The sequence below is a fragment of the Erithacus rubecula genome (genome assembly GCF_903797595.1).
Source record: "Erithacus rubecula genome assembly, chromosome: 11".
Lineage (NCBI taxonomy): Eukaryota > Metazoa > Chordata > Aves > Passeriformes > Muscicapidae > Erithacus > Erithacus rubecula.
Window position 1 is genome coordinate 16,171,505 of NC_136663.1, and position 23,822 is coordinate 16,195,326.

At 43.3% G+C, this 23,822-nt stretch overlaps 2 protein-coding genes across 2 annotated transcripts in view; both read left to right on the top strand.

Annotated features, from left to right (window-relative positions):
* Positions 1 to 7,708, top strand: part of CUL3 (cullin 3) — a 54,893-nt gene extending 47,185 nt beyond the window's left edge. Inside the window, exons 13-16 of the mRNA XM_079315345.1 lie at positions 508 to 642; positions 5,530 to 5,716; positions 6,447 to 6,592; positions 7,228 to 7,708. Of these exons, the coding sequence (XP_079171471.1) occupies positions 508 to 642; positions 5,530 to 5,716; positions 6,447 to 6,592; positions 7,228 to 7,359 (600 nt within the window). The 3' untranslated portion in view covers positions 7,360 to 7,708. The remainder of the gene's footprint in view (positions 1 to 507; positions 643 to 5,529; positions 5,717 to 6,446; positions 6,593 to 7,227) is intronic.
* An 8,059-nt stretch (positions 7,709 to 15,767) lies between these two features.
* FAM124B (family with sequence similarity 124 member B) lies at positions 15,768 to 20,187 on the top strand (the record flags this gene model as incomplete). Its single annotated transcript, XM_079315303.1, has 3 exons — positions 15,768 to 16,167; positions 17,634 to 18,379; positions 19,888 to 20,187. Coding segments are annotated over exons 2-3 (1,035 nt in total), but the record flags the coding sequence as incomplete, so codon positions are not given.
* Between the last annotated feature and the right edge of the window lie 3,635 nt (positions 20,188 to 23,822).

A 23,822-nucleotide genomic window follows, 5' to 3' on the forward strand; every position in this document is an offset into this window, starting at 1 on the left:
TGCTTAACTTGTCTGTGTACAAGAAGGGAATTTTGTAGTGATTACACCAGTACTAAAATGCCAAGCTAGAACTAGTAATGGCATGATGCTTGGGAATGTAGGAGGCAAGGCAAAATGAAAGCAAAATTCTTAGAATGAGTATTAATAACAGGCACTTGGGAGGATGTTGAAATTGTGTTACTGTAGGATAAATGTGTTGATAACTTTAAAGAAAAGCTTAAGAAAAATTTGGAGGGCGGACAAGTAACTGAACAGGGGCCTCAGAGGTGGTGAAGTCTCCATCCTTAGCAGTGGTCAGTGTTAGGTGAGGCCTCCAGGCTCAATCTCTGGCATTGTAAGGCAGCTGCAGGAGGAGCATCCTGGTCATGCCCCCAGATGTTTGCTGTTCTGTCACTTCTGTAAGCTGATCTCCTAGAGACATTTTTCATCATGAAACTTTCATCTTGTCAGGACAAAGCATTTTTCAGTGAAAAATAACCTAACAGTAGTTTTGGAATTTTAAAACAGGAAGATGGCTCAGAAGTTGGTGTAGGAGGTGCCCAAGTAACTGGCTCAAATACACGGAAGCACATATTGCAAGTCTCCACTTTCCAGATGACAATATTAATGCTGTTTAACAACAGAGAAAAATACACATTTGAGGTAAGTGGTGTGAGTTTCTTACTTGATTCTAAATAACTGGTTTGGGCACTTTCTTGTCCTCTTGAGTTAGGCATTTGAAGATCAGGTGCCTCTCATTCTATTTGAGTATGGATCAGGCCAACTAACAGAGGAAGCAGATTGTTAGTAATGCACTTGGGAAGCAGTTTGAGGAAATTATTTGGGAGTAGGATGTTTCAGAAGTGTTTGAGAATTGTGAGTGGTTGTTCTAGGCCACTGGGCTGTAGAAAAGCTGAAGTTGAAATGCAGCAGGTGGCTCCATTGCCTCATTTTGTCTTTAAACTGGATTTAGAGACCAAAGGGTAGAGAATGGTTTGTATCCTGGCTTTGTGAATACCTAAGTAAAATTGGCAGGCTGGACTGAGCTGGAGGATGAATCAAAGAACTTTCAGCCCTTTTCTGAGTTTATCAGCCAGAAAGGACAGTGAAGAAAGGTCTGGATATATTCTTAACAGGGAAATTTGAGGGGTGTTGCTGGGAAAGGTTGAAATGTCATCTAAAAGATGATGATGATGGCTTTAGGAGAGGAGGAGGATCTTGTGCTTTGTTGTGTGAGCATTATATTAAGATAAATTGATAGTTGTGTTTGGAACATTATCTTCTGTTTGAGAGAGCATTGGCAGCCTTGAAAAGCAGTATGGGTGCAGATTGAAACAGTTGATTTCCAGGTTTTCTCATCTCCTTTTGACTGTGCTATGCATAGTAATCATTTGCCTTTTTGTTTGGATTGTTTTCAGACTATTTGACATACTTTTCTAGCCTTTTAATAAAGAATGTTTCTTTGAAATGGTCTCAGTAGTGATTAAGGAAGGCAGGATTTGATAAGAGACTCTTAATACACGACTGATAATTTAAAATGTTATTTTAGAACACAAAGTCCTGTGTGTTGTGAAATCTGTTTCAGAAGCATTGCAGCTTTGAGTACTTAGCAGAATATTTGAGGGATGAAAACAAGGAGGAGGACTTAAGAGCTCATTTTTTTCCTTGAAGCTGATTTTGAAATTGTTCTGGTAGCTGCCTTATTCAACCAAATTGCAGGCTTAATGAGTAGTAGAGCCTTACCCATATATGAATAAACAACACTTGGGAGAGCAGTGAAAAATGCAGTTTTTAATACATGCTCTAAATTATACTTTATTTTATTGAGATCAGATGATATGTCCATCTGCTTTTAGGTTGTATGTTTAGTCTGATTTGGGAGTTCTTAAGCTCTTACTTCGTGTCCCACTTGAACTAAAACACTAAGGAGGCACATTTGTGTTGTTTGGTTTCTTTGGTGAAGTGTGTGGGAGTTGTCTTTAACTTCAGCCAGGAAAGCTTATGAGCACTTCAGAGGAGAATGAATTTTATCTTTGTTCATTGATTATTGGATACCCTGATTAACTGCTGAGTGCTGGGCACCATTCCTTCTCTGTTGTGTCAGCTGAGTGCTTTCAGTGCAGCAGCATGTGAGCTGACTTGTGTGTGCTTGTGTATCCTAAAACTGTCTGATACACAAGTGTTTCTGCAGATTCACAGCTCAACAGATTCATCTGAAGTTGCCTTCACAGCTGAACAGGCTTTGCTGTTTTATTTTGCATTCAGTGTGATTATTAATTGCAAACTTGGTAAGATCCTCATAATAATCCTAACAGCCATGTGATTGAGGAAAAAATGGGATCCTGATAATGCAAAAATTATCCATAAAATACTATGGAAGCTAAAAAGATTTCATAGAAAAATTTCTTCACCAAAAAAATGTATACATTTATTGTTTTCCTGTACAGCATTTTATTTATACAAATTTTATTTGTATATGCAAAATAGCTATTGGCCATATAGGTGTAGGTTAATGCTACTGAAGTGGAAGAGAAAGAATCTTCATGCAGTCCTTCAAAGAATGCTCATTTATTCTACTAATTCATTTTTTTCTAATCAAGTCTTATATAATGCTCAACACATTCTTCAGTTGATTTACATTACAGCTCAGTATTTTAAAAGGTGAAATGCTCACTTTTTGTAATGACATCAGAAAGAAGAGTGATTCTTTATGTTTAACAAACAAGAAATACAAATGTGACCATAGTATAAATTTATTTGTGGAATAATTCCACAAAAATGAGACATTAGAACTGTGAACTAGATTACCTGTTCCCTCTTTTGCTGATATCTGCTTTGGAAGTTACATAAGTTGCAGTCTGTAAATAAAACTAAAAATACTTTTTATTATTTCAACAAAATGACAAAATTCTTTTCCTTCAGATTTTTCTGCACATTTCCCTTCTAATAATCTGTTTTCTTTCATAGAACCAAAAGAATTTTATACCTGGAATGATCTCTTTTGTAGCCCCCAGCTAGAGCTCTCACTTGATAATACATTAACACTGAGATTGTGTAATCAGTGCTGCTCCTGTGCACAAGTCTAATGTGGCCTTTAAAATAAGGCATTTTTGGAGATGGGGAAGAAGTACACATTTCTCAATGCTACATCAAATATCTACATAAAAATAAGCTCAGAAAAGTTATGCTACAGACTGAGGGAAAGAGCACAGGAACATCTGTTATCCCCATTTACATTCATAACTGTTTTTTGTTTTTTTTTTTATTCAGCTCAAAATTTTTGGCTCCTTTGGAGGCAGCATATTGCAGTGCAATTCTTTGTGGTCCTCACTTTAATGCTGGCTTATAAATTCTAAAAGTAAAATTATTTGAGTGTGCTCATGGCTCAGCTGCAGAGTGAAGTACAATAGCAAATACACACTGGTTTATATTAGGTTGGGTAGTGTGAAACCCCCTAAAATTCCCTTGTGGCTACTTGCTTCACTTTTATTAAAAGCAGAATATATATATGACCTTGTAGAACTGATGTACTTTTCAAGGGATTAATTTTAATTGTTGATCAAAAATCAAAGTTTGGGAGCCTGCACATCACTGGTATTACATCATGAATAAGCTGGGTTTGGTTTGTGGCCTTGAAGGCTTTTCATCTATCTGAGCTCTAAAATCTGCAACTTTCTCTTAGTTTGTTAAATTTTATGCTGATGAATCCATTTCAGTAAGATTCTTTGTTGTGACCATGTAAAGGATTATAGCTTCTTGCGATTTTTTTTAATACTACTTTGTGCTGAATCTGAAAAAAAAGTGTGAAGGTGACAACTGTGTTTTAAATATAGCAGCAAAGGAAGAAATAGTAACTTTCTATGAGCAGCTTGGGAAGAAACATTTTGATACTAGGAAATAGTTAAAATATGTGGATATTCACAACTTAGTTCAAATGGTGGAAGTTTTTCTGAATGCATTATCCTAGGAACATTTTAATATTTCCAAATCATGTATATGCAGGAGGTACCAAATATCCTGAATTTTTTTAATTTTGGACTTTGCTATTTTATTCTTTTTACCTCATTCCAGTTAACTCGACCTTATGTCAAAAACAGCTTCGATCAATTTCACACTAAGTCAACACTCTGTGTGTAGTGTTGGGTCAAGTTGAAAAATAATGCCTATTTTGTCTGAGCCTTGGCATCACAGAGAGCTGGTAGTGAGGTGCTGTGTGTGAAGTGCAGTCAAAGTCCTGATAAAAGTCTGAGTCAAAGCCAGTACATCCAAATAATTTTTATTGTATGCTGTCAGTGGTTCCTGATGACAGAAAAGTGGCTGTTTTTTCTGGATTTATTTAAGGAAGAACTTGAGAATACTAAAAAATAATATCATTTGATAGAATTTAGTTTGATTTTTCTGGTCAGACTTTACAGAACTTTTAACAAGTTGTTTATAGTTCTTTACAGATCTTAGCATTTTGATCGCTTGGAGTTGTTACTGCTGTTTTTAACCTAAGGTCATCACATGGACTTGTGTGCCATGAGAGTCAGGAATTTATGGGGACAGTGTAAGGGCTTCATGCTGCCCTTGAAACCAAAGTTAGGGAAGCTGAGGAAAGGATACTCCTGTGGACAGCTGCATGTCTGCAAGGTTTGTTTTTTCTCTTTAGCTGTTACGAATCCCTCAAGAGTCTGAATGGGAATGTGAAATCATGAGTGTCTGCAGTTTCCTCAGGCTAGAAATAGGAAGAAAAGAGATGAGGAAAAATGAATTTTTACTGAACAGGAGCTCACTAAGCACATTAGGTCTGAGAGAGCAGCCTAGTTGACCTTCTAGAGCACATTAAGGCATCATACCACATTCAGTGTAACTTATTTGCTAGCTCATGACCACTGTTGACTTGCCCATCATCCATCTCTCAGCTGACTTAAGAGCATTGACAGAGGTGTATACCAGGCTATGTACATGTTTTACAAACAGTCTTCTTGAAGTTCATATGTTTGCTGCACTATAATGGGCTCTTTTTGTATTTCACCTAGAGAAGGCTAGCCAAAGGCATCTGGGCTATAAATAGAGTTATTCAAAGGGAAGGTATGATGAATGCAGAGTATTTATATGCTACAGTGAAACCAGGCACTGTTTGCTTCATTTGTAAAAATCATGTTTTTAACAGTGTGACTGAATGCAAAAGCATTTGTGCAGCTCTTGGTCAGGAATGGGCATGAACATCATGGATGTTTTCCATCACTGAGTTAGTCAGAAGGTTTGGTTTCACCTGTCCAACAACCCCTGGAAGCAGTTAACAAATCCTTTCAGCCCTCTCAGAAATTGGGAGTTGAACAGCTGGCTATTCATTCTTCTTCCAGCTCAGGGCAACTGTTCATTTGATAGAATTCACTGAGTGCTGACCCAGGTGGGTCATTTTGCACAGTACCCACTGAGACCTTGCTGCTGAATGAGTTCTGACCTTTCCCCTGTCACAGATTCTTTTTGAAGCAATCCCTGATGTTGCTTGCAGTGCACAATACTTCTGCCATAGCCATAAACTAACTAAGTATTGTTCTTTAGGAAATTCAACAAGAAACTGATATCCCTGAAAGAGAACTGGTTAGAGCCCTACAGTCCCTGGCATGTGGCAAACCAACACAGCGTGTTCTCACAAAAGAGCCCAAATCAAAAGAAATAGAAAATGGTCATATATTCACAGTGAATGATCAGTTCACATCTAAACTACACAGAGTCAAGATTCAGACGGGTAAGTCAGCTTTATATGATACTCTCTTGCAGTCCCAAAACTTCAAATTATCATTTGCAGGATTGATGTCCATAGAAGTGAAAGGAGAGAATTTATTTCTTGGTGATTAGTTGCATCAAAATGAAAATTTAAATGCCAAGAAAAGTGTGGAAGTCAGTTAAGCCTTTTACTTTACGAAATTTGTAATTATCTCTTACAGGAAATACTGAAAGAAAAATAAAATTCAAATTAAATAATTAAATGAAAAATATGCTACTGATTGATTCAAAAATAGGAAAATTGCCTCGTAAGTTGCTGTACTGCAGTGAAATGAGTGATGTTTTTAGCCCATGATACAACAGCCATTTTCAAGTACCAGGTAGCTTATAATGGTTTTGGACAATGATTTGGGTTTAACAACTAAGGGAAGCTGAGTGTATAATAACCACTTCATTATCTTAGAGAAGTGCTGGTGCTTGTGCCTGTGAGCAGTTTTGAGTACTGTTCAAATTTTAACATAGTAGTAATTAAATAACAGTTTGTTATCTTGTCAGTTGCTATCAAAATATGCCAGAAAGTGTTAATATGTTCTTGTGGCTGCTTTTCATTTAAAAAAAAAAATCAACTTTGAGAATGTCAAAACTCAGGAAAATATAACTTGATGTCTAGATGAAATAAATAGTGAAGCTAACACACAACTAAATACATTTTAATTTTGCTAACATAATTTCCATTCTCTGTTTTCTTTAAGTTGCTGCCAAACAAGGAGAATCTGATCCAGAAAGGAAAGAAACAAGGCAGAAAGTAGATGATGACAGAAAACATGAGATAGAAGCTGCTATAGTTCGGATAATGAAATCTAGAAAGAAGATGCAACACAATGTGCTAGTAGCAGAGGTATGCTTGTACAGAGTTTTGCTGTTAGCTGGTTAAGGTTACACAGCTTTTACTAATATGATTCTGAAAGGCTTTTGAGAGAGATGCTGTGTAACCCATCCTTTCTTTTCTCCCTGTCTATCTGAAGACACACCGAAATCCTTACCCTTGACTTTAGGATGTACTCATGGGTGTATCTAATTCTCCTTCCTACTTTTAGTGCTGTTATGATGTTAAATTGCTGGAAAAGCAAACCAGTGTGCTTAACATTATTTTTGGCTTTGATCTTGTTACTGACTGTTGGGTCCAGGTTTGAGAGATTGGAGCTCTTAGCAGAGAGAAGCAGTCCTGCTGCTTTTCACTGCAGAGCTCACACAGCTCCAGCACATTACACATTTTGCATTTGTGAACTCCCTTAGAGCTGTGAAATTGGGAGCATTCTCAGGTTGTGACCATGCCTCTATAGAGCTTTGAATCATACCCCAGCATGAGCAAGCAAGTGGAGGGACTGTCAGAAGTCTGTAGGCTGCTTTGTATGCTCCATAGTTGTCACCGTCTCTGTCTTGTACGTTTTTCTGGTTGTTGTGTTCTGTTAGGGTACTTCAAGGTCTTACTTGCACTGTGATCTTATATTGTTGGGTTTTATTTTGTTTTAGGTAACTCAGCAGCTGAAGGCCCGATTCTTACCAAGTCCAGTTGTTATTAAAAAACGTATTGAAGGACTTATTGAGAGAGAATATTTGGCACGAACACCTGAGGATCGCAAAGTATACACTTACGTAGCATAAAATGCGTTCAGAAAATTTGATTTATTCTTGGACTATATTCTTCGCATGAACTGGGAAGTTCTTTTAAATCATTAATATTAAGACGACCATCTTCTCTATTAAATTACAGTACATGTTCTAGACCATTCAGATCAAGCCTTTTACTCCTTTTGAGAGTTTTTGACATGAATTAATTGAGCTTCAGGCTTTTCAACGTTATCCCTGTAGAGATCATCCTTACAATTCTTCGGGAAAATGTGAATGTGCCGCGTTTGTTTTCAATACTGTATGAAAACAGAGAAATAAAAATGACTTTAGAAAATACAGCTCATTTAAAAAAATAAATTTGTTGGAATTTCATTTCCCCAGATCTTCAGTGTTGATGTAAATGTGTTTCTGTAGTGTTGCTTAGCACTTCGCGCATTGTATAAGTTGGGTTTAAAAGAAACCACAAGTGGCAAGGCAAAACTCCCACTTACCTTGCTCTGCTTCAAATGTTTCTTTAACTAGACATGTTTAATTTAAATACTTGCTAATTTTTTGAAGACCCAAGAAGACAACTTGAGCATGTTTCACTCTTCCAGCTGCACTCACTGTTCCAACAACATGAATCAGGAACTTCTGGGGGCTCAGAAAAGACCGTAATAATTTTGGGTTTCCCTTCTGTAATTTGATTTCTTCTAAATTAAACTCTATATCGATTAGGTTTTTCTGGTTTCTTTATAGGAAAAAGGACAAGATTTAGTGTGTATAAACTGTATAATAATTTTTGCTGTTGTACTCACTGCTGATGGTGGATTGTACAGGGCGATGTTTTTATTTCACTAAATGTAGACAAAATAAATTTAAAATAAATGGATTTAGTGTACACAAACAACTAATTCAAGTGTGTTAGAATACAGGGTTGACAATCTTTTGCAACTAAATACTGTCCCCTGGGGAAATGTACTGGGATTATATTTTGTTAATAAACATCAGAGATGGATCTGTAGCCCCAGGACTTCCCATCATAAATGCATATTTCAGGAGATTAAAGTGAAGCCAGCGTGCACTATTTGTTTTTAAAAACGCATTTTAAACATGCAATAAAAAACTGTTACTGTAATGAAATTTTTAGTTCTTACCCTGGAACTTTTTTTTCTTTTTGACAGTATGCTGCAAAAAATAGATTAAAAGTAGCAGTTTGGTGGCATCATTCTTTTCACAGTTAGAAATTTTTGAGTGTGCGTTGTACTGCAGTTTTTATTAAACCATATTTCTGACATTCCAATGCACATATTCTGTGCTTTCCCAGCCATAACTATTTTTCTGCTTTAATTGAAAACAGTATTTTTTGTCTTGGTTTACATTGCTTTCACCCATAGATCTTGAAATAAATAGTTGGGATGGGCTTACCAATATGAAGAGCTGGAAATTAAGCAAAAAGAAAAGCTTGGTTGTAGAGCATCTGCCAGAGCAGTTCTTGATGGGCTGTGCTGAACAAGTGCATGGTGCTGGTGCAACCTTCCAGTGTGACTGGAGAACGTTTTTCACAATGTGTCCACAATTTTACCCCTCTCCAGCCTGTTAAGATACAAATCCTGGCTGTTGTTCAAGAGTAGGATGTCTTCTAAAGACAGGGACTGGAATTAGGGTGATATTTTAGCTTGACTGTTTGGAAGCTGTTTTTTATGAAGCTTTAAGTTTACTGTACACCCCACACACACCTACACACACAGTAGTTTTTGAATCAGCAGAAGGAGGTGGTGGCTGAAGAACTTTCTTGCCCTTTCCATCAGGAATCTAGTCCCAAAAGAGATGAGCTGGGCCATTGGCCCTATTGAAAAGGTGTTTGCTGGCTGTTGCTAAAACACCTCTCTCTCTGCACATGTATGCAAATCTTCAGTAGAGGTGTGGTCATTGTTTAGCCAGTACAACTGCTAAATACAGAGAGCTGATCTGGGGTTTTGATTTTGTTTAAAGTCATCAGACATATGTTCCTCAAAATGTAAATCATTCTTCCATGTACCAATATGAAGGGGGTTTTTTTGCATAACTGAATCAATGTTGTGATATTGTGTGTTTATGTTTTCCCATGTGCTTTTCAGGGAGAAATGGGTTCAAGTCCTTTTTCCTGTGAAATTCAGGACATAAGTGCTGTGATTTGGGACAGGAGGTCTTTGTTCTGTGCATTGCCTCTGTACTTTTGTTGTGCATCAGCTGAAGTTTCCTACTTCTGGTGGCTTCTGGAAGCACTGAATGTTGTGTGAATGACGGTATAATTAGGTGTTGAAGAGTGTTTTTAAAAGCTGCGTGGGCAAGAGTGTTTGCCAGAAGAACAGCAGGTGGTGATGGCTATCTTCAGTTACAAATATTAAGAGTATAGTTTAAATTTTAATAGGATTTTGAAGACTATTCGAGAAAGGACTTTTGCTGAAGTCAGATTTCAAAAATATGTCTTTACCATTCAATGAGATAGAGGATTGAAAAATGGAGAACGTGAAATCTTCAGTAAGAGAGAACAAGACATCACTGGGACTGTCCTTGAAGTGAGTTTGATGTTTATGTGTTTGTATGTTAGTAAGATTTCTTTACAATCTATAGTAGAATTCTGCTAAGCCTTATCTAATTTCTTTTTTAGTTTCTTCTTAAAACTTTGTAATTTTGTTAAAATTTCATTAGTAGGATTGTAGTTACATGTGTGAGTGCAATTATTAGTAAGTTTGGTCTCTGCATTAATGTGCAGCTAAATGCACATTACAAGACTTAATAAACATGGAATTTAATTATTTGGATTTTTTCAAATTAAAAGTTGGGTTTGAGTGTTATAGCTGTTTGAGGATGTGTAGGCATGTACTTCTCTTGTACAGGAGTTTATTTAAAAGGATTGAGAGTATGCCCCATTTACCATCATCAAAAAGGTGTGATAATCCTATGGATCCCTGGTGCAGTTCTTGCTCTTTTCTGTGTTCACTACCTTTACAGCTTTGATTTATTTTTTGTCCCCTGGAATTGATCCATACAGTTTCTCCACTGGCTACAGAATAAATGAGCACCAAGCCGACCAAGTCTGTGATGTTAAGCTACTCCTGACTGCAATCTCCTTCCTCACCCCCTTTTCCAAAGACAAACTCTGCTTTTGGGACCCTTAAGGTTCCAATGCAACACAATTTGTTCTACTTGCCACTGCTCATTGAGAATTGGCCACTGGTGTCAGATTGACTTTCCCTCACCCTGTGGAAATAAGCCTTGCACTAAATATACTGGATGACTGGAGTACTTTTATTCATGTGTATTGCAGTCAAATTGTGTAGTGCCTGATGGGTGGTACTTGCATATATATGTGTATGGTACTAGAGCCTGTCAAAATGCATAGTTTTGGGGGTAAGCTTGCATGGAGATGAGGTTCCCATCTTTTCAGAAGTACCAGAAACTGCAACTGCCTGTGGCCTTGCATGTCCAAAGCTGGCCAGAACCTCCCTAGCTCAGTCAAACCCTTTGGCTCTGCTTTGTTCCTCTTGGTGCTTAGAGGCGAGCTGGGCTCTGAGCCTGAGCTCCTCCTTCCACAGAGCCCTTTAGAACAAGGGTTTGACTGCCTAGAACTAGACTCAGTAGTGTGCACAGCTGGCAACAGGCATCATCCTGTGTGTGTCTGGGACAGAACTGAATTTCTGTTGATACTCTCATTTTGATAGCTTGGACAGCAAATGTAATAACCATTGTGCTCAATCTGAAGTGTGAGTTCAATAGTTCTGTCCTCTGGAATGTGTTGTTTGAAAAGACTGTAAGATGCAGAACTTACATATTCTACTGAAAGGTGGATTAAGGTACAGAACAATAGTCTCATTCACCTGCTTTTCTGTCCTTTGCTGTGCAGGGAAGTGTTCATAGATTGTGCCCCCAAAATGCATTTAATATTCTGAATTTTTCAGCTGTGGTTCATGGTTGATGTAACTGCAAGTTTTTCAAGGACAGCCCATTTTTTTAGGAAAAATACACACACAGAGACTGGTAAGTGTAATATCTCTGCTTCATTCTACTCTAAGGCACTGAGGTTTAGGTGGGTGCTTCTGGTCTTCTCAAACACGATCTGACCTTTGTTTCTTTCCCCCTACAGGTTTTACCTGCAAAGGAAATCTTGCAAATGTGGTGTGATTGTAGCCAGCAGCAGTGTCTGCCTGGGTCTCCAGCCAGCCTGACAGTCTGCCTGTTCTCAGCAGCTGTTTGTCCCAAAGCAAGCAGCAAATTGCTGCTCAGGAGGGAAAGGCCTGTTTCACCTCCCCTGGTCCTGGAACTGCTGCCCTGGACTAGTTGTAGACAGGACAAGGAAGTTGTCTGGAGAGCCAAGTGCTCCTGTTTGCCTCAGTAAAACTAGAAGGGAGAAAAGGGGGATCCACCAGAAGGTGCAACTTCCAGCTCCTATTTATGAATAACATTCATTTTAGCAGTGATGTTTCACGGAGGAAAAATTCACAATGAGAAGTCCTGAAGTCCTCAAAATGATGCTACATTAGAGCCTGGTGTGCCTTTGAGTTCGTGTGCAGATTTTGCTTTGCAAAGTTACCAGAACATGCCCCAAATCCCAGTAATGCCTGAGTTTCCTAGACCTCGGGAGCCACTTCTGCTAATATTTGTTGGCTGTTTGGATCTTGCTTCTTTTGAAATTCTGTTAAAGATGAGGCTAATAATCTGCAGCCTGTCTGTCACAGCATTTGGTACCAACTTAATTATGCAAATCTACAGTATAATGTGGGATCCAGGCCAAGACTGTTTTAATTAGAAGTTTGTGTGTACTATTCTGTATCTCAGGAAGGTTGTCTTCAGGAAAGGCAGTAATTAGAAGCCTTCACAGTGCCTGGGTCTGCCTTGCTCCTTAAGCTGCAGCTTGGCCTGGCTGGCGAGGTCAGCATCTCCTGGGGGCTGGCTCTTATTAGCACTCGGCAGGGTGCAGTCACGCCCGGCCCTGCTGCTGCCCTTCCAAGAATTCTGCTTGGAGCTGCCTTCAGCAATGTTAAATGTAAGCTGATTAAACAAACACTTACCGGGTCCTGCAAGTCTTGGGTTTGTTTAGAACTGCCCGTTTTCTTTTTCTGGAAGATTTTTAATTGAGGTGTGATGTATATAAAAATTGCTGGGTTAAATCTTTCAGAAATGAGTCCCTGAAGCTGGGCACTTAAATTCACGTGTAGAAGGCTGACATCCCCTTGGTCCCACTCTGACCTGTGGAAGTAGATTGACACTGGGGGTGTGGGCAGAGGGGTCCTGAAGATGCCATCTTGGGTCAGTGCTAAATGTTGGCTCTTTGAAGTCAAGACACCACAAGAAAAGCTGAGAGAGTTGGGTTTGTTCAGTCTCAAGAAGGCTGAGAGGGGATCTAATCAATGTCTATGAGGGCCTGAAGGGAGGGTGTCAAGGGAATGGACCCGGCTCTGCTCTGGGGTGTGAAGCAATAGGACAAGAGGCAATGGCAAAACTAATGCCCAGGAATTCGAGCTGAAGGTGAGGAAGAACTTCACTGTGCAGTGACTGAGCACTGGATCAGGTTGCCCAGAGAGGCTGTGGAGTCTCCTCTCACTGGAGATATTCCAGAACTATCTGGACACAGCCCTGTGCCGTGTGCTCTGTGCCTGAGCAGGGAGGTTGGGCCAGATGCCCCACAGTGGTCCCATCCAACCTGACCCATTCAGTGATCTTTGTTACCAAATACTTGTTTCTGCTATAACCTCCAATTTGCTCATTATGTTTAGTGAGTCTTCATTTGGGTACATGGAGTGTTTTGAGGTTTTTTAAATATTTTAGACAAACTGAAAACTGAGGAAAAATGGAACTGTCTGCAAGTGTCCTGTAAGTGGCTGAGGACACAACCTGCATTTGGTGAGAGATGAGTATAAAAGCAGCTGAGGCCATGCAGTGCCTTTCTACAACATGCTTGTTACTACTAGGAAGCTCTTCTCTGTGTCCCAGTGCTGCTCTCTCAGCCATGCCCTTGCCCCAAACCTGTGTCACCCGAGGATAACTTTGCTTTACTCAGGTTCCTGCAGTCACCAGGTGCACAGGGAAGATGTGGTGTAATCCTGGGTGTTCCTCTGGCAGTGTGTGCTGAGGATCCCTGTTCCCCCATGGCTCAGAGGAGCCTCTCTCACTTTGCATTTTATCTCCTGTGAGCCGTGAAGCTCTCCCTTGTGCAGGCACCTCCAGGCGTGGTGCTGAGCTGGAGTCGGTGCGTCCCTCCTGGGAGGAGCAGCAGCCACAGTGCTCTGAGCTGAGCTCCGGGTTAAGCTCCAGCTGAGCTCCAGCTCCAGCACAGCCCGGGGCAGCGCTGCCAGGTAGGACAGGCTGCAGCCTGAGCCAGCTCCCTCTGCTCTGCACAGCTGTCTGCTCCTTTCCTTCTCCTCCCTGTGTTTATGTGCTTGGATCCTGACGCACAGTGTGTGCTGGAGCTCTGGATTTTCTGCCTGCTGACAGACCCTTGCTGGATTACTGCTTTCTGATAGCTGGCTAAAAAGAAGAAACAAGAATCAAGTCTACTTAAATAAATGCAGTAGTTAGATGGGATTTTGGTCTTTTGGTCACTGGGTCTTTAGCTTCCTCCAAAGTGATGATGAATTGGAGTCACAGGATTTGAAGAGGCAATCTCTGAAAAGACTTTTGTATTCAAGTAAGGCCTTAATTTTGATTTTTATCTCAGTCTTGTGTATGCTGTATATAATTGTCATCTAGAAGGTTTATTTAGTAGTTTTGTTCTTGTTACAGGAAGAGTTTGAGATTGGTGTAAAACAAAACAAAAAAGTTTTTAAAAGAAATTGAGAAGCCTGAGTCATGTATTTAATGAGGCCTTCTCCCAAGGTGCTTAGGCAATATATACTCAGTCTCTCTCAAGTTAATTATGGTCTAATAATCCTAGTAAAGTACATTTCTTACAGATGTTGCTCTGAACTTCTTAAATCCTGTGGTGCATCATCAGTTTTGGTGGTGTCAGCTGGAGCAGTGCAGAGGACTAGGCACAACTCAGGAGTTGATTATGAAAATAAAATTTTAATTACTGTGCTGTGACTTTCCACTGTAGGATTTTAGACTTACAGCAGATAGTATCCAATCAGGCTTCATGCCATGAAGTGTTTATTAGTTGTTTACACTTGGACTTTAATTTGTGCAGGGCTTACCAGGGTATGCATTAGTGCCAGATACAAATGTTCATATTTGTCCTGCTCTTACACACAGCTGGAGTGCCCCAGCAGCTTCCTGTATGTTCTGCTGTGTTACCAGTCCCTGCCATGTGGAAATGGGACCCCAGATTTTTAGAGTCCCATATCAGAATCGTTCATCCCTCCTCCCCTCAGCAAAGTGACTTTTCACGTAAGATTGAACTGCTGTTTTTCTAATCTGCTGAAGAAATCTGTCTTGGCATTCCATGGGTCACTATGAAAAATGTGCTTTTCCATTTGGCAGCCAGACTGCAAAGCTGGGGAAAGGGGAAGCAGAGAGGAAGGCAAGGATTCATTCCATTCAGGGATCAGAGTGAAATCAGCACTTTGCTTTTCATAGAAGATCCAGCAAAGGCCAGCACTTTGTTCTGGGGGCAGCCATCTCTTTTCCCCTGAGACCAGCAGTGAATGAAGGGTCTTGGCTCACCAGGCTGCAGTAGTGAGGGCCACTATTCTCAGGTTTATCCCAGTGTTTTGGGGGGCAATAGATTGGAGACAAAGGGAGGGCATTGTCCGAGACTGAGGAGCCTGGTTTGAGCCCTTCCCCAAGGATATTTAGTTGTCAGAGCAAGTGGAAGAGGAGCAGCAGTGTTTGGCTGGTGGGGCTGCCCTCCTCTGCAGGAGAGGGTCAGGCAAAGGCTGAGGTTCAGCTCAGCTCATCTCTCCTGCTCCTTGTAGGAGCATTGGTGGGTTCTCCTGACCCAGAGCTGCTGGAGAGCTGAGAACCAGGCCTAAAAGTGTTTTCCAGGCAGTCTCATCAGGTGGAGCTTCACAGCTGAGATTGTTTCCCTGTCTCACCTCAGCAAGCACAGAAGAAACACATGGTGGAAGCTTCAGAGTTTAACCCTTTTTGTGAGTAAGGCTCAGTTTTTTATCTGCTGTAAAAACATGCTGCACACCTTCAGCAGCCTCTGTTGGCAGCATCTGCCCATCTGGAAAACAATTTGGCTCCCCCTGGCCACAGCAGGAGCTGGAGAGGGCCAAGGTTTCTGCATCATTCCTTAACCTTGCTTCCACAGCTGCTCTGCAAGAATTGATGTCCCCCAGTCGCATTCACCACACTGCTGTGGCTGCCCACTGATTTTATCCAGCAGATTGGAGCAGGGATGGGACTGAGAGCTGCACAAGCCAGCAGTGATGGCACTGCACAAGGAAAAGCAGCACTTGCCCACCCTTGTTCTTCTCTGCCGTGACAGGGAGCAGTTTGCAGGGGCAGGAGTGGGGGTCCTGCTCCCAGGGAGGAGGGGGACTGGGGCAGGCACTGTGGCTGAGGTATGGTACCAGCCCAAGCATCTTCACCTGGGCTGGGAATAAGGGAACCTGCTCATGGGAGCTGCTTCCAGCTGCAAACCAAGCCCTGGTGAATTTACTTCGTTTTGGTGTTTTCCTGTACAGGCAAATTCCCCTGTTCTTCACGGGCAGGAAGGCAGATGACTGCCTGCCCCTGCCCTGTAGCAAGGAGTTGATGAATCATTTCCTTTTCCATATTTTAGTGAAATTGTGTTGTTCAGAGCTCATCTAGAGCATTTTAATGTTTTGAGCACTTGCACTCTTCCCTTCACTCTCTTCCTGCAATTGTCTGAAGGCTGGATTTTGTTTTGGTCTCCCTCCCAACAGCAGTTGTTACTTGCTCGAAGTGTTGCAGGTGAGTGCAAAATAATTTTTCCCTCTTTTTCTATACAGTCTTTTTTTTTTATTTTTATTTTACATATGTGTCAGTGTAGCTTTTAAAGCATAAATGTGAGTTTCTACCAGTGGGAGAGATCTCCCTAAAGAAAACCAAGGCACTGCTGCTTGTGGCTTTTGACTTTTGTTGAATATAAAGCTAGGGTCATATTAAAAAAAATAGTTCAGAATTTTGAATAACAGACTCATTAATGCTGGGATTTCTTAACAGTAAACCACTGCTTTATGTGCTTGGCTGTTTGAGAGGGAAGTTAGAGTGTCAACAGAGAGAGATGTGCTGGTCATAATTAGATGGAGGTGAGCAGATCACCAGAAGCCCCAGTTTTGATTTAAATAGTGGCTACAGTGGGGGCAGTTCTACAGGAAGTGGATTTGTCTTGACCTGTATTGTGTTGCTCCTGAGCTGGCAAATAGGGAGGTGAAGGGACAGTGATTTATTGTCCAGATGCTAGAAGAGACCTGGAAAGAAGTGTATTTTCAGCATTCCTGTTGTAGCTTATGCAGTAAGCTAAGTACCAGTATGTAAACCCAAGGAGCAAGAAAAAAACCCTTGAACTTTGATTAAGGCTGCTGATTACATAGGTATCTCAGGGGAAAAAAAAATAAATAAAGGAAGAAAAAGAAGCAAAGAGGGCAGTGAATTTTATGGGCAGTGTACAATAAGCCAGGACTTGGTTTCCAGTTAGGCAGCAAGCTACCTGTGTTGTGAAGGGTGTAACTAGGAGTCGAGATTTTTTCCCAAAGCTCCTCTTTCCTGATTTATATCTGCCTTTATTGTTATCTGTTATGTTCACATGGCTGGGTTTTTTCTTTTGTTATTTTGTTTTCCTTCCTTGTTTTCAAAGAATAGCTTATCTGTGTGCCCCAGAAGGGTGGGACTCACAGAGATCACAGGCTTTTACAATGAGCCAAAGCCAGCCTGCTGACTACAAGAAAATTTGCTGAGGGTTTCAGCCATGGACTTTGCAAAAGGCAGTGATTGTTCTGGTGGGACTCGGCTGGTCCGGAGCAGCACTTCCACTACTGAGAAACAAGTGAGCATCACCTCTTCCTGGAAAATCACTGCTTGTGTGCCACTGCTGTGCATCTCTGCTGTCCTGTGTTGTGAGTGACAGGAGCAGGAGGACCCAGAGCTGTTTCTGGACACTCGGGTCGCATGTACTCAGTGACAAGAGCTCCAGAGCTGGGGATGAGCCTTGAGCCGAGCTCTGCTGGGATGTACCTGGGACCACTCGCTTGAAGCCTTGCTGCTCTGCACCTGCCCCTCTGCGTGTTCACTGTGCTCACCCTCGAGCTTCATCAGGTTACTGCAAAGCCTGGAGAAATCTGAACTCATTCTGTTCAAGGCTCAGACTACACCCTTGTGCTCCTGAGGCAAAGACTAAAAGGAAGGCACCAATTTGTCTCTTTTAATTTTTTTGCCAGGAGTCTTTGCAATGGATGATGGAGCAGAGTCTCTGATGACTGTGCATCTCTTCACCCACTTGGGACACTCATTTCCTCTGCAGCAAACTCTGGATCGGCTTTTGGAGTGGCTCTGCCTGGACATTCGCCTTTTCCTGGTGTCTGAGCGAGTTCCTCCACTGAAGTACTACGACAGATACCGCAAGAGGAGCTGCAGCTTCCCCGGAATATCCGTCCTCCTTTTTCTGCACGAGGGCTTGGGAGAAGAACGGATTTTCCAGGTGCACGAGCAGTTCCAGCGCCCTCCCTGGCGCTACCAGCGTGCCCAGTTCGCCAGTGGGCGATACCCCCGCTGTGCCTATGCCCCGTGCCAGCAGGACTTCTATGGGCTGGGCGAGCAGCTGCCCGTCTGGGGCGTCAGGCGGGTGCACCGCGGCCCCGAAATCCTGCGGGTCACCCTGTACTGCAGCTTTGAGAACTACGAGGATGCGGTGAGGCTGTACGAGCTGATCCTGCGGAAGGAGGGCGCCCTGCAGGGCAGCTCGCAGTGTGTCTTCGTGCTGCACGCCGCCGCACACGCGGCCGTGCAGCTGTGCCTGAAGCAGCTGCCCGTCGGGGTGCTGGCCCAGCCCAGGGACGCGGCAGCCTTGCAGTTCAAGGTGCAGGAAATCGGGCAGCTGGTGCCCCTGCTGCCCAACCCCTGCGTCCCTATCAGCAGCACCAGGTGGCAGACGCAGGACTATGAAGGAAACACAATTTTACTCAAGGTATGTCTGCGGTGCTCTCAAGAGGAGGGTTAATCTACTTTTTTTTTTTTTTTTTTTCCCTAAGGAAAGCAGATCTGGTTCAAAATGGAAATTATTATTTTGTTTGTTCATGTTTTCTTTTGGAATTTGTGAATGCAGTAATGGGTGTCTGCCAGTGCTGTGATGCTGTTGATAAATATAAGCACTGATCCTTGGAATGTTTTTGTAAAGTTAAATTAACATTGTTACTGTTTGCCTGAAATGCAAGTTATTAATGCTTTCTAGTGCACGCTAGCTTAACATCTTCCTTCCTCTGCCTCAAAAAAATGATCGTAGCAGCCTAATCTTTTCCTGATAAGTTATTGCTGCATAAGTGTTTTTCAAAACAGAGTTTTGAATCCAAAACCAGAGGTTTTGTAAGTGTAATGTTGATACAGCACCACCTGCAATCGAGGTTGTGAGATCACAAGTGCATTACAGTTGGGCAGAAGTGACAAAGAGATGCGTCCTAGGAAATCTCACCCTTTTATGTTGAAATGTGCAGTCCAGAGGTTATATGAATACAAATTTTTAAAAAGTGACAAAGTCTGTGCTGAGATCATGTGTAGTGAGAATTATATGTGTAAGTGGAATGGCAGTTTTGCTTTCTTTCCATTGTAATAAACCCTCCCACCTCTGGTTATTTTTACTTGTAATTTGGATTTTAAATTATTTACCGTGGCTTTTTCTTTTTCCTTCCAGAAGTCCTCTGTTACAGGTAAAGTTAATTACTTGATTTAGCCTATTTTTATGCTGCTCTGAACACTAATCTTAGGGCAGCTCTTGGTGCCTGATTCAATACCATTTTATAAACTGGTTTGCAGCCTCTCAGAGTGGTCAAGGCTCTGGGTATCTTCACATAGATTTGAAGTTGATCCTACTTGAAGCCAGGTGACCTCCAAAGGTCCCTTCCTGCATTACCCTGTAGCTCTTCCTGCTGTAGATACAAGGTCATTGAGCTGACTGATGTACATTAATTCACTGTCAGGAAATTCGGAAGCTTTTTTTGGGATGTGACCATGCTGCATTGTGCTCCTTGCAAAGGAAGGTGTTATCCTCTTGAACTTGAACTTGTATCTTGTGTCCAAGCTCCAAACAGCAGGCTGACAGCCCAGTGCTTTATTCAACTAGTGCTTTATGCAACTCTTCAGCCCATATTGTAAATCTTTCTTCTAAGTGCCTGCAATTTACCCACCTGCCCCGACCTTCTGCCATATTGCAAACTGAATCCAAGGCTCTGCTCACAGACTCCATACAGAGCTGTCATTTCCCCCTCGGTAACTGGCAGTGGCTCGCCTTTCCAAGTGTTTGTCTAGGCTCCCCTGGAATGCAATATGGATTTTTTGTATCCACAATTGACTTTGGCCTTTCTTCCCCAGGTGCACGGACTCAGGCTGCAGGTGACCCCAGCACAGCGAGGCTGGGCATGAGCATCCTCCTTGGTCAAGGCAAGACTGTGTGATAACTGGGCTCTCTCTAATTCTCCACAGGTTCAAAGCAGCTCCAGGACCCTTGAAACAAACATCGGGCTTTCCCAGCAGCATAATAATACCGGCAGTGGAAGAATCCCGCAGGACCGTATGCCAGCGCCTCTCCCTGTAAAGCAGGGTAATCCCGGGAGAAGCCAGGAGGTCACAGCTGTGAGGGGTAGCGCAGAATCTGACCCGAGTGCAGTCCTTGCCTGTGAGCGAGCCAGCAGTGACCTCCAGAGGCCCGTGTGCTCTCCGGCCGGTGTCGCGGCGCCCCGGGCGGGCTGGGAAGCGGCGGCGCTGCGCCGGCAGGCGGGCAGCAGGCTGCGGGCTGCGCTCCTGGAGAGCCGCCAACACCGCGGCGCCGGCACCGACCGCCACACCGCGCTGGCCGCGGCCGCTCCCGGCCTCTGCCCGCTCGGCCGCTTCCCCCGGGCCCTGCCGAGCAGCCCCCAGCCCCTGCCATCCCCCCAGACCGGGCCCGGGGCCCCGGACGGGACGCGGCCGCCGGGAGCCGCAGGCAGAAGGAGCGGAGCAGCGCGCGGAGCTCCGCAAACAGCGCGGGCCAGCCCTGCACACCCAGCAGAGCACCAGGAGGAGCAGGAATTCTTTATATGACTGAACCAGACGTGCCGGATGGACTCACCCTTCCCATAGGAGGTGCTGCTCAGGGTGTACCTCTGCAGCTGTGACACCCCACTGCGGGTCGCTGAGGCAGACACTGAATTTCCACGGAGGGATGCTAAGGAGGCTGCAGGAAAAATAACACTGGAATCACAGAAAGTTGTTGTTTTGGTTTGTTTCTTTTTTAATGCACAGTAGGTGAGGGGTTTGTTGTGCACTGAATGGGAATAAGCCATATTACTCATACAGCTGTTCTAACATGCTAAAAAATAGACAGTGACATCTTCAGATGGGTTTGGAAGGTGCAGATTGCCTGAGCTGCCCAAGCAGCTGGGTGCCCCCAGCCGTGGGCGCTCACCATCCCTGGCCAGGACATGCTGGAACAAGGTCATGGCATGGTCACAGGGGTTATGCTGGTGTTCCTTTGTGTGCCTTCTTTCTTCCCCTGTTGTTGGTATTTGAAACCTATCAATGTTGTCAATTTTATGCAAGATTTGAAACATAGGAATATTATTTTAATTATTTCTCAAGAAAATTATTTCTAGCGAAACCTTTTTCCCAAGTCAGTAGAGTACAGGCAAAAGCCACACACTTGAAGAGAAGTGCCAGTAAAAGCTGCTGTTGCCTATTCATGTGACACTTAAAATAAACACAGAAACAGGCCAGGCTTTTGTTAAACCAGTGTGCAATTAGCAGGCAATCCTAGCTGGATTTTAATTAACTGAAGACAAGAGAAGTTAAGAGTCTTGGAGGGAATTGCTAAATCCTCAAGAGTAAAAAGGAGGGGAGAATTGCAGTTTTGATTCAGCATCAACAGATGCTGAAATAACTCCCATCTTGATCAGTTTTCTTTCTCAAGTAGGATTAAATAAATCTCAGAGGGAAAGAGATGGGAAGAATATGAAGGAGGAGTGAAATTATTCAAAGAAAAGGCACATCTGATCATACTTACCTTCAAAAGTAAGTACAACAAAGAGGTATTTTCTCCCTTAAGTATATCTGAATTGTGGAGGGGATATAAGGTGCTGCTCTGCCAAGTGATGCTCATGAACCCTTCAATTTGGGGACCAAAACCTACAGAACAGAACACTTCATTCACTGGACACTTACAAACATCCCCCAAGTTTTCACAAGCTCTGCAAAAATTGTGGACTTTCTAATGAACCCTGCTTTGATGTGTTGCATCTGCAAGGGTGATTATTTAATCTTTCCTAGCACTAGAAAATGAGCAGGGCTTTTCAGAGCTGGATGAAATGTCTGCTCAGTAAGGAAGCAGCCAAGAGGAGCTGGCAGGGGCTGGTTCCCTGGGCCTGCTGTGTGTGTGAAGGTGGGCTGGAGGCACGTGGGGAGAGCAGGGGGCTCAGAGCAGGGCAGTGCTCTCTAGAACACAAGGTTACAGACCTGCAGTGGGCAGGGATGGGATAATCATGGACTTGGGAGTTAAGGCAGAAGTAGGATTCCTGGGAGAAACAGATTTAAAGAGAGATTTCATGGCCTTCTCTCTACTCCCTCCTGCCAAATGTACTTGAGTGTGGCTATTTAGCATAATCTTATTTTACCTAAAGAAAAAGGCAGAAGGTCAGTGTCTAGCCTGGGGGAAATGCTTCATCATCTGAGGAAAAAAAAGGGATAATTTTACCAGCCTGCAGCAGATCATGGAAAAGAGCTTCAAGTCAAAGGAAAATGATTCTGAAAATATTGCTTTTAACAGTGAACATGTAAAATCCATGTATTTTAAGCATAGGATATATCTAGTACAAATTCTGTGTTACACAGGCAGGTGTGCAAGGTGTGTTAGGTCAGAGGGCACATTTCTCCATGGGCAGATTCAGTAGTGGAGGGCAAAGATTTACATTTCCCAGACTGTTAATATCTCTGCAGCCTCTATTTTATACTTCCTTGCACAAGTTCCTTCTTCCTTTGACAAGTTATGCTTGTGAAGGAAGGGAAATGCAGTGGCACTTTTACCTTTGGTGTGTGTCGAGCTTGGTATGGATTCACTCCAGTGGGAGTGGCTCTGACCTGGCTGTGAGCACTGGGGCAATGGTGCTGTGGATACTGGGCTGCTGATTCCCTTGATGGACAGCAGCCAAGGTGGTCACTGATGAACACCCTCTAACCAGGATTTTAATTTTGAGGTGTGCACACTTTGGGGGCGGTGGGATCCTGCTGTGTGTCAGGCAGTGCCATGCCCAGGAGTAGGGACATGGCCCTGGGACTCCTGTGAGCCACTGGGTGACCCCATTCCCAGAGGGGACAGAGATGCTGCCAGGTATCAAGGGATGAGGATGAACAGTCCCATCCGAACTGAAAGTCTTTTCTCCTGGTCACTGGCACAGGCTGGGTGGTGGAGGGAGGAAATCTGTTCTTGCAGGGGCAGGGGATGTGCTGAGAGAGGGAACTGTGGGCAGTGGGGATCAGAGAAACAGAACTTGCTCTGGGGTCACTTTAACACAACCTGAAGGGGGGGTGACGGCTGTTGCGTTTTTTTGGTCTAGCCCCTAGCAACAGAAATGGTGTGGTTTGTCTCCTCTGAAGCAAGTACAGAGGTATTTCTGAGGGATGAGTGGCCCGGGAGCAGCGGGAGCAGTCCCTGATGCCTGGATACGAGCACAAAGGCAGGGGTGCTCCCCTGCTCCCCACTGCTGGCGTGGGCAGCAGCCAGGAAACCCTGCAGTGGTCAGTGAGAGAGATCACAGGCTCGGCCACTCATGGAAAAGAGAAACTGGCAAGCTTGTTTCCTTCGGGGAAGCAAATGCTGGAAGCACTCTTCTCTCCTGAATTCTGGGCCAAATTCAGCTTCCATTAATGCCCTGGTAAATCCTGAGGCAGTCCCATGAGTCTTCTCAGATTTACACTGGTGGGTCTGGGAAGGGACTTTTATTCTCTTCACCTGTGTTGGTGCCGTGCTCTGTACCCAGTACGAACAAAGCTTTGCAGCCGCTTGATAGAGGAAAATACATGTTTCAGAAATCTCCTGTTTGTAACAGGAGCACAAACCAGAAGTTGTCTCATTCTCTGAAGGTGAGTGTGGCAGCTCCAGCTCCTGCACGGGCTGTGTCATCGGGGCCACTGGTCACCTTTGCAGGGCTGGAGCAGCGATGGTCACCTTCTCTATTGTCCCGTCACCTTCTGGTTTTTGCAGATTTTCCAGATCACTGTTGTTATGGTTATTTTTGGTGTTGTTGGTGTTGTTATCGTTATATAGTTACGTCTGTTGGTCCCGTGTGTCGCGGCTGCGCTGGGCGCGGTGCGGGGACTGCGGAGACCGCGGGGCCGGTCCCGCCCGAACCTGTGCCGCCAGCTCCGCCTGCTGCCCGCACACGGCATCC